We start from the raw sequence: 13940 nt of genomic DNA on the forward strand, positions 1-13940 counted from the left end.
AGCGGGACCGCAGATGCGTGTGGCCAGGGACACTTCCCCGAGCCTGGAGACCATGGAGCCCCGGCCTGATCTGCACTGGTCCCAGGGATGCACAGGTTAGGCCTGGCGCCTAAACCAGGCCCTCCTTAGTCCTTCGGACTAAGTGGATGCACTTTCCATGCTCCTCCGCCAGCACTAACCCCTGGGGTGGAGGAGAAACAGGCTTGGCGTGCGATTCAGACAGGTCCACGGAGTCCTCCTGCTTTGGTGGTAAGAAGCGGTTGCCCGCCTTGGGTGTTTCCCAAGGCATCTTTCTCACCTGGGAACTCGGGTTCAGGGAGCGCGGGTGAGGGTGAGGGACAGGGCTGGTGTGGCAGAACGAACAGGGTCCCACATTCACTGGACTTACGGAGCCTGTGACCGGCTCTTCAGAAGTTCCTGGTGGGTCTCACCTTTTCACGCAGCAGCCGTCTAGTCCTTTGCCCTGTTGGGGCCTCTGCAGAGTCCACCAGCTCCCACTGAGTGGCCTGGCTTGAAAGATGAGAAAAAAACCACTGTGGGGCTGTGAACGTCACATCACAGGGAGGGGAGTCAGGACCCCGAGGGACCCTGCGCGATGCTGCCTTGTGTGTGTGGACACGGCGGGTGTCAGGGGAGGCTGTCTCAAGAGAGAGGAGAAGCACGCCAAGACCGGACCCTGAATGGTGGGAATTTTCACCAGACCCGTGGCGAAGGGCGCGGTGCCAGGGTCGGCTGCTTGGATTATCGCCAGGCCGCTCGGCTGGCCCTCAAGACCCAGGCGCAGGCACTAGGACGGCCCGTTCTAAAGACTTAGAAAGGGAAGGAGGGGCGTTTCGTGTGGACCCAAGTCCCCCAGTCCACCGCACAGGGAAAGTCTTTGTATCTGGGGAAGCACGGTTTGGGGGAACAGCGTGGGCAGCAGCCTGGGCCCCCACCGTTTCCCAGGTGACGTGTGTGTGTTGCCAGTGGTTTGGCTTCATATTCCTTAGCAAAGAGCTTGAACTTGGGGAAGGGAAGAGGAAGGAAAGGGAAGAGAAGTGTGTACGTGGGAGTTGCGTGAGTCAAACTCCACAGATGGCAGGCATTGCTAGTTACTCGCCGTGCGACCTTGGGTAGGTCACATCACCACACAGAGAAACTCACAGAATTCCTTAACTGTGAAGTCTTACAATGGTTCTAAATGACCCCTGAGCCCTCTTACCTGTAAGGCTCTGTGAATGCAGTAAATATCTATTTAAGGGAGTTTGTCATGAAAACAGAGTGAGCTGCTTTCCCTTTATACTCTGTGGTTACTGTGTCTAATAACTTTCATTCCATTTCCTTTGGCTGGCTTGCCCAGTGGGGGGTGCCGGTGTTGGAGGTGCCATAGCACAGAGAAGGGGGGGGGGCTTAGAGTATTTTTTAAAATGGATTACAAATAGCCCCTGCTCTGGGTGAACAGTGAAGGTAGAAAGTGATGATTGGTTGAGTGAAGCTCAGGTTTGAAGGAACATAAGAGCCCTGCCCATCTCACTCCACCCCCTGCACCACCTCGGTTTCCCGGAGCAGACGACTTTGGCAAGGTCACACGAGGTACTCAGGACTAGACCCAGGTGTCCTCTTACTCTCCCACACTGCCGCCTCTCAGCTAGCAGTGTAGAAGCTGGCCCTGGCTTTGGGAAGGAATTTTGGGAAGGAATCCTGTCCCCCATGAACTGGCTGCGACAGAGTGGGGGAAAGGCTCTCCCATGGGCTCCGCAGGTGACCCGGCCATGTTCGCCTAGGCCTGCCAGGGGACCTGATGCCAGGAATGTCTCTGCTGGTCTCCCCTGTAGCGGGGTCTGCTGGCTCGAGCTTGCCTCGGAGGCAAAGGAGAAAGAACTCTGCCCCGGGGCTCAGGAGGCGACAGGCTCAGCAGAGGAGGGCAGTCTGGGGAGGGCTGGGTCTGTGGGCCTCCTTCTGGTCCTTGAGGACAATCCGTTAAAGCCCAGAAGCAAGGTGGTGCAGACAGTGACTGTGCAGGCGTCAGCCAGGCTTTCTCGCCAACACAGACCTCCCGGTTCCCCATTTGTCCCCAGTGGCTTTGCCTTCACGCCTCCAGGCTGTGAAGCTTTCTTGTCATGCTCCACCGAGTGTGCTGTCTCCCATTAAAATATGGTGCACCCACGCCAGGCGAGGAGTCAGCTGATGCCCTGTACCCCGCCAGGGCCTCAGCCCCTCTGGGTCAGCAGGCTCTGGCACCCCACCCCAAACTGCTACGGTTCACCCAACAAAGTCTTTACCAAGCAACTGCTGTGTGCCGGGCACTGTTAAGCACTGGAGGTTCCCCGATGAACAAAAGCAGACATGGTCCCAGCCTTCCCAGAGCTTCCAGTCTAGCGAGTGTGTGTGCGCATGTCGTGAGGGGGGAGTGTCGCTCATACCGATACACACAGACCTCATTGCAAACTGATAAATTACCCAGAGCAAAGTGAACAGCAGAAGGTTCTGGTGTGGTCTGGAAGGAGGGGCATTCTAGCTGGCAGACACGAGGACCGAGGGGAGCATGGCCTGGGCCAAGGAGGAGTGCGGAGGGACACACATGGACCTGTCATGTGGGGCCTTCCCTGTAGGGCACAGGAAGGACTAGGGCCCCTTTCTGAACTGCAACAAGGGCACATTGTGTGTGTGTGTGTGTGTGTGTGTGTTTTACAAAGTGCCCCCTGGCTGCTGTGCACGTGGAGAAGGGGTTTCCGGGGTCAGAAAGGATGCAGTGAAACCAGTACTGAGGTCCTGGCAAGATACGGTGGTAGCATAGAAGCTCAAGGCGAGTGTCTCTGCACCCTCTCAGTCTCTAATGGGACCCAGTGCTTAGGTGGTTAAAAAAAAACCCCAAACCCCGGGCTGCTGGGGTTCTGCTGACAGAGCAGACATCTTCATCCATCTCTCTGAGATACCTGCCTGAGCCCCGCGCGCGGAGAATCCCGCGTCCCTGCACTTCAGCACTTATGAAAAATCTCAGCTCTGTCCCAGCCTGCACACGCCTCCATTTATCCAAGTCAAGTATCATCTGCCGTCTTGCTGCCCAGGCCCCAGCCCCTCCCGAGAGGCCAGCCCCTCCTGGGGCCTCTCACAACCTCCCCCTTCTATTCCTGAAGTGCTTGAACACTGCCTGGAGTTACTCTCCATTTAGACATTATTTTGATGAAAAAATTATGTCTTCCCCCCTACTGCTCATTGTCTTCTGTAGAATACAGGAGAATAAGGTGGTGGTCTCTCCTGAGGGCTTTTTTTCCCCTTTTAAATAATTCTATACCTACCTCCCTCCCCACACTCATTTGAATCATCAAATTGATTATTATCCCTGTGGCTGGCACATCTCAAACGATGACAAGCCCCAGAAGAAGAACTGGGGCATGACTCATAGCTTGCACTGGTACTGTGGCAGCCTATAACAATTGGGTTCGTGGAGGGAGCAGCGGACAGGGATGCAGGTGTGTTCATAGCTGGGGATTCAGGTGTGTATGTTGAAGTGTGTACTCGTATACCTCCACGTGCCTGTGACAGGTTAGTTGTTTTAACTGCCATTGTATTTTTCTAAGCGGACGGGAATTTATTGGCCTCTGTCTGTGTGCTGGGTACCTCTCTGAAAGTTGCCAATGAAGAGAGAGTTGTTTTACACATCCAGAGAGCACTTTATAGACGCAGGGCCCGCATCTCGCCATATGAAAGTGGTTCAGAACCCGCTGGCCCAGGTGAGGGGAGCTGGGCAGGGAAGTGTTTCTTTGCTGCTCTCTCGCTGCGCCTCACCTGCGGGCCTGGCCCTTTGCAGGTCCGTGCACCACACACAGGTAGGAGGCTGCGAGTGTCTCTGACGCTGGCTTCTTGGTGTGAGAGTGGAGACATGGGGCTCATTTTCAATCTAGAGAACAGACCCATTCCAAAGGGCTGAGAGGTGAGTTTGCTAGACCAGCCAGTTAAAAAGAGGATGGAGGGTGGCAGGTATACAAGCAGCGGATCTTTCAACCTGCCCTTCCCTCCCCAGTGCCACAAGCCAGCTGGACAAAAACTGTTTTTCTACAACGGTGAGAGGGCAGATCTCGCGGCCCTTAAGCCCAGTCCTCCTGCTCCTCGGGAGGTGGGGACCTCGCCTGCGCGCCCGATTCCATTGAAGTCTCTCAGGCTCACCCCCTCCCCCTCCCCCAGCTTGATTCTGTCACTTTAAGTCCAGCCCCTGAGAGATAGCCAATAGGAGCCAAACCATACATCAGTCTCCCAGCCTTAAAGCTACAGTAGGGTTAGTGGGCTCCAAGTCTCGGGTGCCCGAGCCTCCTCCACGGCTCCCCGTCCCCTCTGCCCGCCAGGAGCGCGTGCAGAAGTGGGAGCACCGGGCTGTGCGCGCGCGGCTCTCTGCCTCCTTCTCGCCCCGCCACGGCGCTTCCTCCCACTCTGCCTTCTCCCGCTCACTGTGCCCCAGCCCAGACTCGCACCTCGCCTGTGCCCTTCACTCGCTCTTCCGCGCGATTTCCCCGCGGTCTTTCTCTACCACCTGGGAATGCGAAAGCAGGCCTGATGGACGTGTCAGAACTCTGCATCCCGGACCCCCTCGGCTACCACAACCAGTAGGTGCTCTGCTTTTCCGTTGGTCTCTCTGCCTGTCCTCTGCCTCTCAGGCTGTCTCCGTCCTGGGTGTCGCAGGTCTTCTTCTAGGCATTCTTGAAGTGGCCGGGACCAAGGAGGCACTTGGGCAGTGTTGGTGGGGGAAAGCCGCACGCTTCCTGAGGTTCGTTGTCGGGGGTAACCTGCATCTAACTTTTCCCGCACCCCACTTTACAAACTCTGACTTCTAGAGCAGCGCTTTCTCATCCACTCTTTCTCTCTCTCTCACGCAGAGAAAATATTTGAGTTTCTGTGGAATGGGGAGGAGCAAGCCCAGAACAGGTGCGGCAAAGTCGCAGAGATGTCCGGTCCTGTCTGAGAAAGCTTCCCCGCGGGGCCTTGGACTTTAATATTTATTTCCACACTGGAGATAAAAAATGATCGGCAAGGAAGCAAAATCGTGGGTGTTGCGCCGGTTTGGAAACTGCAGGCAGTCCTGGTGAGGCGACCCGAGGGCGCGCACGCGGCGAGGTTCGGGAGCCGAGGCGCAAGCAGGAGTGCTGGGCGCAGGGCCGGGGCGCACTGTGCCCCGCACGCCCGGCGAGGGCTGCCCGCATCCCCCCAGGAGTCGGGACACCAGCCGCGCGCTGCGGCGCAGGCAAAGTTGGTTCCGGGTTTTGGCAGAGGCTGCGCCCGGCGTAACAGACAGGCGAGGTTTCCGTGCTCTGGGCTGCGCTGCGCTCACCTAGAGGGAACCCGGGGTGGTCCCAGCGGCGTCGGCGTAGGTGGCGGCCAGGGCTGCAGAACTGGACTCCCAGGAACCGGAGGTCACTGGGCTTGGGCAGCACGCCGCGCGCGCAGATTGGGAAAGTAGAGAACTGATTCTCCCCAACGGCAGGGGCTGCCCGGAGCACCCAACCCCGGGCTCGCAGGGGTCGGGCTCCGGACACCCGCGGTTTCCCTCCCAGGGCCCCGCCTGCTCCGCAACCTGCCCCGGACTCCCTCTGGCGCGCCGCATCTCCCTGCGTCGGGGCTGGTGTCCCGGCGTCTGGGTGTGGGAGCACGCAGAGTGGTCCCTCGCAATGCTTAAAAACATAATAATGAAATGAAAACTCTAGGTTTTCGCGGACCCGCGCAACTTCGTGCTCTTCCTCTTTTTTTTTTTTTTTTTTGAAGCTAACGACCAAAGTCGCTGCTCCTCCCACCATCCTTTCATTTTCGTACCCCTCCCCCCAAGAATCAGGACATCCCTAAAATAAATACTCTGGGTAATGAATGTGGGGTTCCCGGAAGTGTGTCCACCCGCCCCCCTTGCCGCGCAGACCACCTCCACCCCAGGCGGACCATGCGGAGAGAGGAGGCAAACTTCGCAGCCGCATCTCCTGTCGATGACCCGACTGTCCCAGCCTCCTCGCTGACCTTTCTGGTTCTAGTTTTAGGAGTTCCCTGGGTGAGGGTCCTTTTGGTACTGCCAGAATGTAGACAAGAGCGTCGGAAGGTGGTGAGTGGGTTGGGACATCAGGGGAATCTTTCATTATAATGGATTCAAATTAACATCAGCTTGAAAGTGGCTTTTCATTCTGGTTAAAGGTTACTCTGATCCCAGCCGGCGCGGCTGGTGGGGTGGGGGTGGGGCGGTGCCGCGGGATGCTCCCACTTCAAGCGCGTGCTGGTGGCAGCGGCAAAAGAAACCTCGGGCGGGCAAGTGAGGCTGTGAAAAGCGTTTGAGGCTGGGGGCGGGGTGGGGGCATTTTCTCACATGAAACTACCAAGTGGGACGAAGAGTGGACGTTTAAATTATTTAGTGTCCCTCTCGCCAGGGGTGACTTCTTCAGTTGAGCTCGAAATATCTATGTATGTGTCCCTGGCTCAAGTCATAGATAATAAATGTGGAAATTCAAATGGGGGAAATACATCCTTTGATTATGTTGACCAGATGCAAAGAGAGATGGAGGGTTAGGCAGCTGGGCAATTCATCTGGTCGAGGGCAACCCTGACTTGAGTTTGTGGAGAAATACGGGCCAAGAGGGAAGGAATGTGAGGGGAAGGAGGGAGCCGGGTCCTGCGTGTCTGGGGAGGGTTTGAAGTGGAAATCATTTTTGAAGTCAGTCTGGCTGTGGGTGGGATTCGCTGCCCTTCCTGGTTTCTTTGCAAAGATTCGCTTCTCACTCCATGGGGCACAGGAAAACCCATACATGTACCTACTGTGTCCACCGAGGAGCTAAGCCTTTCTGCCCAGTGTCCCGGGCACTGGGGAGCTGGCCCCGTGTGCAGATGTGTGCGTCCTGGTGATGTGTTGCACCTGCCGTAGTTCAGGGGCACACAGTCTCCAAGGACGAGCTTACTGCGGGCACCAGAGGCTGGTGTGGCAGGAAGGCAGCTTTCTGGCCTCCACCCCGGGGCTTCGTGACAAGTAGTTTTAGTGCCATTGGTAGGAAAGTAACAAACAGGACAGCACTTTTTGGTTTGTTGGAAGGACAGTAGGACAAATCCATTCATTCCAGTGCTGGCGTTTCTCAGGGAACATACGCATGAGTGGGTTCGTGTGCTCTGTACATGCAGTTTCTACCTATGTGGCCCGATCAGCATGTCCGGACGTGAGAGAACCCAGGGGTGCGGGGCCACGGTTCAGCCCTCCTCACCTGCCAACGCGCAGAGGGCATTTAAAAATTTTTTTTATTTATTTTTAGACAGAGGGAAAGGAAGGGAGATAGAAAAGTAGAGAAACATCCATGTGTGGTTGCTTCTCTCATGCTCTGCACTGGGGAACCTGGCCTGCAACCCAGGCATGTGCCCTGACCAGGAACTGAACCAGCAACTCTTCAGTTCACAGGCGGTGCTCAGTCCGTTGAGCCACACTAGCCAGGGCAGAGGGGGCATTTTTTTTAATGCTTCCGTGTTATTCTCACTGTCCCAGTTGAGAAATTCTCTCTGTCTGTCTGTCTGTCTGTCTGTCTCTCTCTCTCACACACACACACACACACACACACACACACACACTCTTTCATACCTTTCTATCCTTCATTTTCATTTTCCTGTCGCCAGTCCTGTAGGTGACTCCATTACCATTTCTAATCAATATTTTATGTACATATATAATCAGCTGCAGAGGGAGCGAGTGCGCTGCTGGCCTGCGTGTGTCTGTGTACAAATGTCTCCCGGACCTGCCTGGCTGGAGACCCCCTCGGCATAAAAACTGGGGGGGGGGGGGCTGCCAGTGACCACTTTTTGCTATTCAAGAAACAAAGAACAAATTGTCCCAAAGGTAAAATATGTGGCTTCACACGTAGGAAAAATGCCACATGGCAATTCAGAATCAGTGACCCAGAGCAAAACAAAGGGGGAAATTAATTTTTAATGGTACATTTAAAAATAAATCAGAGTGAGGACATTAGTCTTGGTTTTCCAAGGGAGGGGCTCTAGGAAATGAACCCATGAGCCTGCCACCCTTCTGGAGACGTGGGCTGCCGTGGAAGAGGGTAGGTGACATGTTCGGGCCCAAGGGCGATGAACTGGGAGGAACCGGTGGGCGGGTGGGGAAGGCCCCAGCCCCACGCCTGGTCCCCGGTAAGGCCCTTTCCAGCTCAGTGAGATCCTGACATCAGCTGGAAATTTCCTCCCAGAGCTTATTATTTCCCCCATTCCCTTTACTTTAGAAACAATCCTTTATTTTGCCAGTAATTGGGGCATATGAAAAGACACTTCTTAAAAATATGTGTATATAAGGAAACAACCCTGTCCACCAGTAAATATTGCATTTAGCTCAAGACTGCCGGGACAGAGGGGACTTCTCGGGGAAAGCACTGCAGGGGAAGTGGCTGTGATGGAGACTTCATGTCACAACTCTGCCTTCTCAGGGGGGGCCCTTGTAACTTTGTCCTGCATACTCTATTTATGTTTTTAATCATCGGACATTTTGCCAAAGGGCTTTTAAATATAATCTAAACTCATTGAAAAAGTTTGTGTACTCCCTCAGTCCTCTGCAAAATGCCATGTTTCTTTTGAGTGCGTGGAATGGGAAAGATCTGGGCAAGTGTAGCAGCCCATGGAGGGCGAGGCGGGAGAGGGAGAGAGGCACTGAGGAGCTGTGTGCCCGGGGCGGGTGATGGAGGCAGTTTGCGAATGAGCAGGATGCCAAAGGTGAGAACTCGGAGGACAGAGACAAAGAAGCAGGACACTTGGACATGGTTCTGCTGTGCTCTTCTCTGGAACTTGTCTTCCCAAGTGCTTTAATGGCTGCCTCAACATGATTTTAATTATTTGTGGTTCTGATTCAAGGGGAAGGGATAGCAGGTATTCAGACCACAATTTATTCCTTCAAAGTGAACTCCAAGCCACACCCTGACCACCCCATGCTGACGCCCTCCCAGACCTGCCGGCCGTCACGGGGCTCCTGCCATTCTTCTGAAAAATGAAGACCTCTAGCTGCTTGTCCAGCTTGACCAGGAGGTCTGCCCAGAATTAGCCAGAACTTTCCACAGCTCTGATGGGTGCTTCTGTCTTAACTGAATATTTCCATGGGGACCCCAGCATGGCTCAGTGTTCGACCTTTGGCGTCCTCCACAGGCGCTTAGTTCTCAGAGGGTATGTGGGCTCAGCGGGGGGCTTCAAGTCGAGGGTCCACAGACCATGCCAGCAAGCCAGGGAGGGGCAAACTTGGGGATGGGCTGGAAGTAGACGCGTCTGAGTCCACATCCTGCCTGCTTGCCCTTGAGGCCATTTGCTGATCTCTAGGGATAAATCAAAGACCTCGAGTGCTGGTGCTCCTGACAGGCCCTCGTCTGTAGTGGGCTCCCCTTTTCCAGTCCCAGCAGCCTCAGACCTCCAGGAACCGTCGCACAGGAGGTCGTCCCTCAGAGCTGGGGCCCACAGGGTTCTTCTGGCCCAGCATCCCCTGGCGTGGCTGGTGTGGCTGGCGTGGCAGGGGCCCTGCGCAGGGAGGTGATGGTGTTTATAATTGCAAATGTAATTAACAGACCAGCTCTGGGGGCCTGGGACGCTCAACTTCTCTGCGCATCACGGTGACCCTGTGATGGCTGGCTGGGCAGATCGACTCTCACCGGGCCAGCCTTCCCCCTGCCTCTGGTAAGGCCACTGACCTTTCATGGATAATGGCAGAGCTGTCCTGGGTACAGGGTGATGGGGCCAGACTTCTTCCTCAGAGGGGATGTCAGGGCAGTGTCTGGGAGGGGTGAGTAGCCGGGGAGTCATTTCTTCCCTAGGCCACTGGACAAGTGACCCCTGCCTCTTGTAGCAGTGTGACCCCATGTGGCAGGCTGCTCAGGGGCACTTCCTCCCTCACTTCCCCGGCACACTGCAAGGATGTGACAGGAAGACCTCGGGCACGTGCTGGCGCCCTGCTTGGAGGAAGGCAGGCTGTGAAGGGAGCGTGACTTCCAGGAGGTACTCCTGAGGCTCAGTGGGCAGGGGGACCTGACTGCCCCCTGGCCCCTGGGTTCCACAGAGCTGGATGGCCACAGTGGTCCCCACCCCAGGAAGGAACTTGTGGGGAGGCCAGCCACAGGAGGGCACAGGCTCAGTTTGTCCTTGGGAGCAGAGAGCCCCCAACAAAAGACCCTGAAAAATCAGACAAATGGGAAACCATGGAACCGCTGGGTCTTTATTTTTTTCCCTGCCTACAAGTGTGCTTGGATCTGCCTATCTACAGCACCTTTCTGTACTGATCAGGATTAAAATAGTAAGGATCTTAAAGCACCTTTATTTATAAGCAGTGGCTTGAGGGAGTGGCAAGCCCTGTCTTGTTGCTGTTGTAGAGGACACCTCTGAACCCCGCCACATCAAAAGCTGCATTCGTTCCTGGGAGAGTCCCCACCTGGAGGGTCTGTGTGCATGCAAGTGCCAGAGTGTGAGTGCGAGAGTGTGTGTGTGAGAGTGTGACAGCGCTATCTCTCCTTAGAATGAGAGAAAGAAGGGGCAAGGGGCCCTGCTCTTTAAACACAGCCCCTGCTGTGTGCGGTACCTGGGCCTGGGCTGAGGTCAGGCTGTGGCCACGTTCCAGCGCGGAGTTGGGGGAGGGTGTTCCGTGGTGTGAAAGGGAACACAGAGGGGCCCGAGGACAGGCCGTCCCTGCAGCCCCAGGAGTTCAGCCTTTCCTGAGAGCCTTTCCCGTGCTCCGGCCTGGGCAGCACTGGGCAGAGCCCAGAGAAAGTGAGAGGGCCGTCCTGCTCTTCTCTGGGGTGACAGATGGCCGTGCTCAGAGGTGCTCAAATGGGCAGTTCTGGTCCAGGCTCCCGGCTTCCCCTGCTCTCCCTGGAGGAAGCCATTGGCAGACTGTAGCTAGAAGGGTCGAATGTTTTCTTAAATCGAGAGAAAGCATACTGGTTAGTCTGCCTGTGGGACGTTCAGTATGGAATTGGACGAAATAGGAAAAAAAATCTATTGGCCGAATGTCTTAAATTCAAATTTGTATGAGCTGGGGTTAAAATAAACCCCAAACGGAAGTTTTCACAGGGGTTAGAGAAGTCATTTTTGTTCATCGCTTTAATCTGTACACATTTTAGCCCCAAAGAAGTTCTCTCTCTCCCCCCCACCTCCCTTAAGACTTTAAAATATTCTATTCAATATTGTCCTTCAGCATGTCCAGGACCGAAGCCTTTTCTGGGAATGGTTTTCTGGATAATGTTATTTTATTTCTCAATGTCATTTCACCCAGAGGTCAAAAGGCAGTTAAACAAACTCCGACAGGGTTTTGTTTTTATCTTCTGGCTTCAAATGTGATCAATTTTCATTTAAAACTATATCAGAATCCTCTCCTGCCAATTACAGCTGCAGCCAGCCTCATGCCGGACCATCGGTGTTTACGAACCATTGCATTTAAAACCGTACGAATGCAAAGTGCCCGAGTCAAGCTTTTTCATCTAGGAAACGAGGAGTTTCAAACCTCCAAATACTGAGTGTTATTTAACCTTGGCTGGTTTTTTTTTTAATTGCTTGAATTAACTTGAAATTATAAGTTAGCTTTTTGTCTTCTTCTGGTTGTTAATTTAAAAACAATTTTTATATTTACTTGGATTTATAGTTTCAGTATTTTTTACCTGGCATATGTATTTCTAAAAGACCCCTGGAAAATGGTCGTGGAGCATCCCCGTCCTGTTCGCGTGCCTTGGTGTCCGAAGGGCAAAGGAAAACGAAATGGGCTCGTGGGGAAACGCTCTGGGAAGGGAGGGGGTGTGAGGGGTGATGTGTCCGAGGAGATTTCTCTCGTCTTAGGAGTTAACGTTTTCCTTTGTCTTTATTTATTATTTCCCTCTGTCTTCATTTCAAGTTGCTCTAGTTCGACCTTGTCCTTTTATCCCTCTTGGATTGTATATGTTTTGGCGGACGGAGCATAGAGCGTGTGGGTCTGTGTGTGCCTACCTGCCCGTGTGTGAGTGTTTGTGTGTGTGTATGAGTGTGTTCAAGCTGTGTCGAGGGGCTGAGCATGCTTAGCCGGGTGAAGCCCCAACGCAGTACCCCCAGGGTTGGGCGCCGGTCCGATTCGGCCATCCCTTACCCTGGTGCGCTGCCAGCGGTCTGCTCGCATGCGTGTGGGAACAGGAAGGAAAAGGCCCTGCTCACAGGCAAACTCCAGGCTTTCCGTGTCCTTTACTCAAGGAGGAAGGCGACAGGGACCGGAGGGGTGGGTGAGGCCATCGGGAAACACGAAACTTCATTCAAACCCAGTTTTTAAATCTCTCCTCCCGCCTCACTTCCTGGCACTTGGTGCTCTTGTTTGGGGCCTGGGCGGCTGCGGAGTAAACAAGCTGGTGTTCTCTTCTGTCTTCCCTTCCCAATCGATGAGCAGAAAACATTCCCTTCTGATGGTGAGACATCCCTTCAGCACCCGTGCAGAGTGCAGTATGTATCCTTTTCCTTTTAGCCTCACTCTGTCGTTTGTCTCTTGGGTGTGTTGACATTGTCTACCTAAGCAATCAAGCTAACAAGTTTTGGCAGAAAGAACCCCGGTTTTACAGAAACAATAGCAATCGTGTGAAAGTTGTAATAATTATGATAACGGTAATAACGGCTTGAAGCTTTTTCCTCCCCAAAAGCGCAGAGCAAGTCTCATAACCAGTTTCTCATAGTAACCGGGTAAGGGTTGCTGTGTCTCCCCCTCCCCCCCCCACCAAACAGAAATGTTTCTCTGCAAACATAAACGTGCACGTCTGAATTCCTCCAGGAGCTGGAACTACCTGGTCTCACAGACGGGCAGAGGAGAGTCTGGCATTGGCCACATGCCCCCCCATCCCCCTGAGAAATGCTGGGTGTGTCGCCTTTGAACTACGAGGAGAGGAATGTGTCTTGTAAAGGATGCTGTGTCAGGCCCGAACCACCACCAGGAGCTACGGAGGCCCCATGCCATGCCCTCCCCCTCGATCCCCCAAATTCCTCGGTTCCTCTGGCTGCAATCTCAGGCGCGGTTTGAAGACCAAAGGCACACGGGGGACGAGGGGCGGGGAGTTATGTCTTGGCGCATGTGAATAGCTGGGAAAGGAACTGTGTGAAGAGAGAGGCAAAGTCACCTCGCCACCCTTGATTGCCTTTTTGGCCGTTTAGCTTCTCTGAGGCTGTTGTTCGCTGCTCCAGACCACCTCAACCTGCCCTCTGGAGGCGGAGCTCAGAGGGAGGGAACCAGGGAGCTGTTCCTCTGGGTCCTGTGACCCTTCACTCCAACTCCCAGACTCGGATCCACTCATCTGCATGTTACTTTTGAAATCGGTGCTGCCTTTGTTATTTCCTCTCCTTCCTCATTAACCCCCCTTTTTTTCATAAGTGTCTGGGCAATAGGAGGCAGCCTAACACACCAGCCTAATATAATATAGAAGCCACTTAATATACGGGGGGCCCCTCAGGAATCTTTATTTTTTTCTGCTTTAATTTTTTTTACTTATGTTCTTATTCATTTTTTTCTAGAAACAAAACAAAACAGCCCAAAGCATTGGGTTATTAATTGATTATTCACTGATTTAACAAACAAAACAGTCTGCCCCCCAAGGATGCCAGCGAGAGAGAGTCTGGCCGAAGTGCTCAGGTCAGACCTGCTGTTCCCCCTCAACCGGTGAGAGACGTTGGAGCTTCAATCCCCTTGTTGGACGCTGAGTAAAAAATTAATTCATGAATAATAAAAACCAATCAGTCTTGTCGAGTTTAAGAAGGATTAGGAGAAAGGGTGTTTTTTCTTACAGAGAACATTTGGAATCTGCATGTCATTGTCACCGAGCGTTGGGATGTCTTGACCGTGCCTTTATTCACAGCAAGTGAGCTGTTTATTACAGGAGGGGGGGCAGTAAACACGTCTCCCTCAGTTGTGAGGCCAACTTACCGAAGACTGCTCCGGGTTTCCCACTTACCTCTCTCCCACAATCCCGTACCCCAAGCCAGTG

General features: G+C 53.9%; 1 protein-coding gene across 10 annotated transcripts in view; it reads left to right on the forward strand.

The window, feature by feature from the left end:
- ESRRB (estrogen related receptor beta) overlaps window positions 1–13940 on the forward strand; it is a 172645-nt gene that overhangs the window by 60260 nt on the left and 98445 nt on the right. Inside the window, exon 1 of one of the 10 annotated variants that reach the window (XM_037145233.2) lies at window positions 4252–4584. The exons of 4 other annotated variants lie outside the window; for them this stretch is intronic. Coding sequence is in view for 1 of the 6 variants with exons in the window: in XM_037145231.2 (XP_037001126.1) it covers window positions 4531–4580 (50 nt within the window). In the remaining 5 variants the exon portion in view is untranslated. Of the gene's footprint in view, window positions 1–4251; window positions 4585–5035; window positions 5057–8017; window positions 8037–10378; window positions 10398–12353; window positions 12415–13940 lie in introns of those variants that run through there. 5 more of the 10 variants (XM_037145231.2, XM_037145230.2, XM_037145234.2 and 2 more) reach the window with 5 other exon arrangements.

The sequence above is a fragment of the Artibeus jamaicensis genome, unplaced genomic scaffold (assembly GCF_021234435.1).
Source record: "Artibeus jamaicensis isolate MK-2021 breed Jamaican fruit bat unplaced genomic scaffold, CSHL_Jam_final contig_851, whole genome shotgun sequence".
In the NCBI taxonomy this organism is placed as follows: Eukaryota; Metazoa; Chordata; class Mammalia; order Chiroptera; family Phyllostomidae; genus Artibeus; species Artibeus jamaicensis.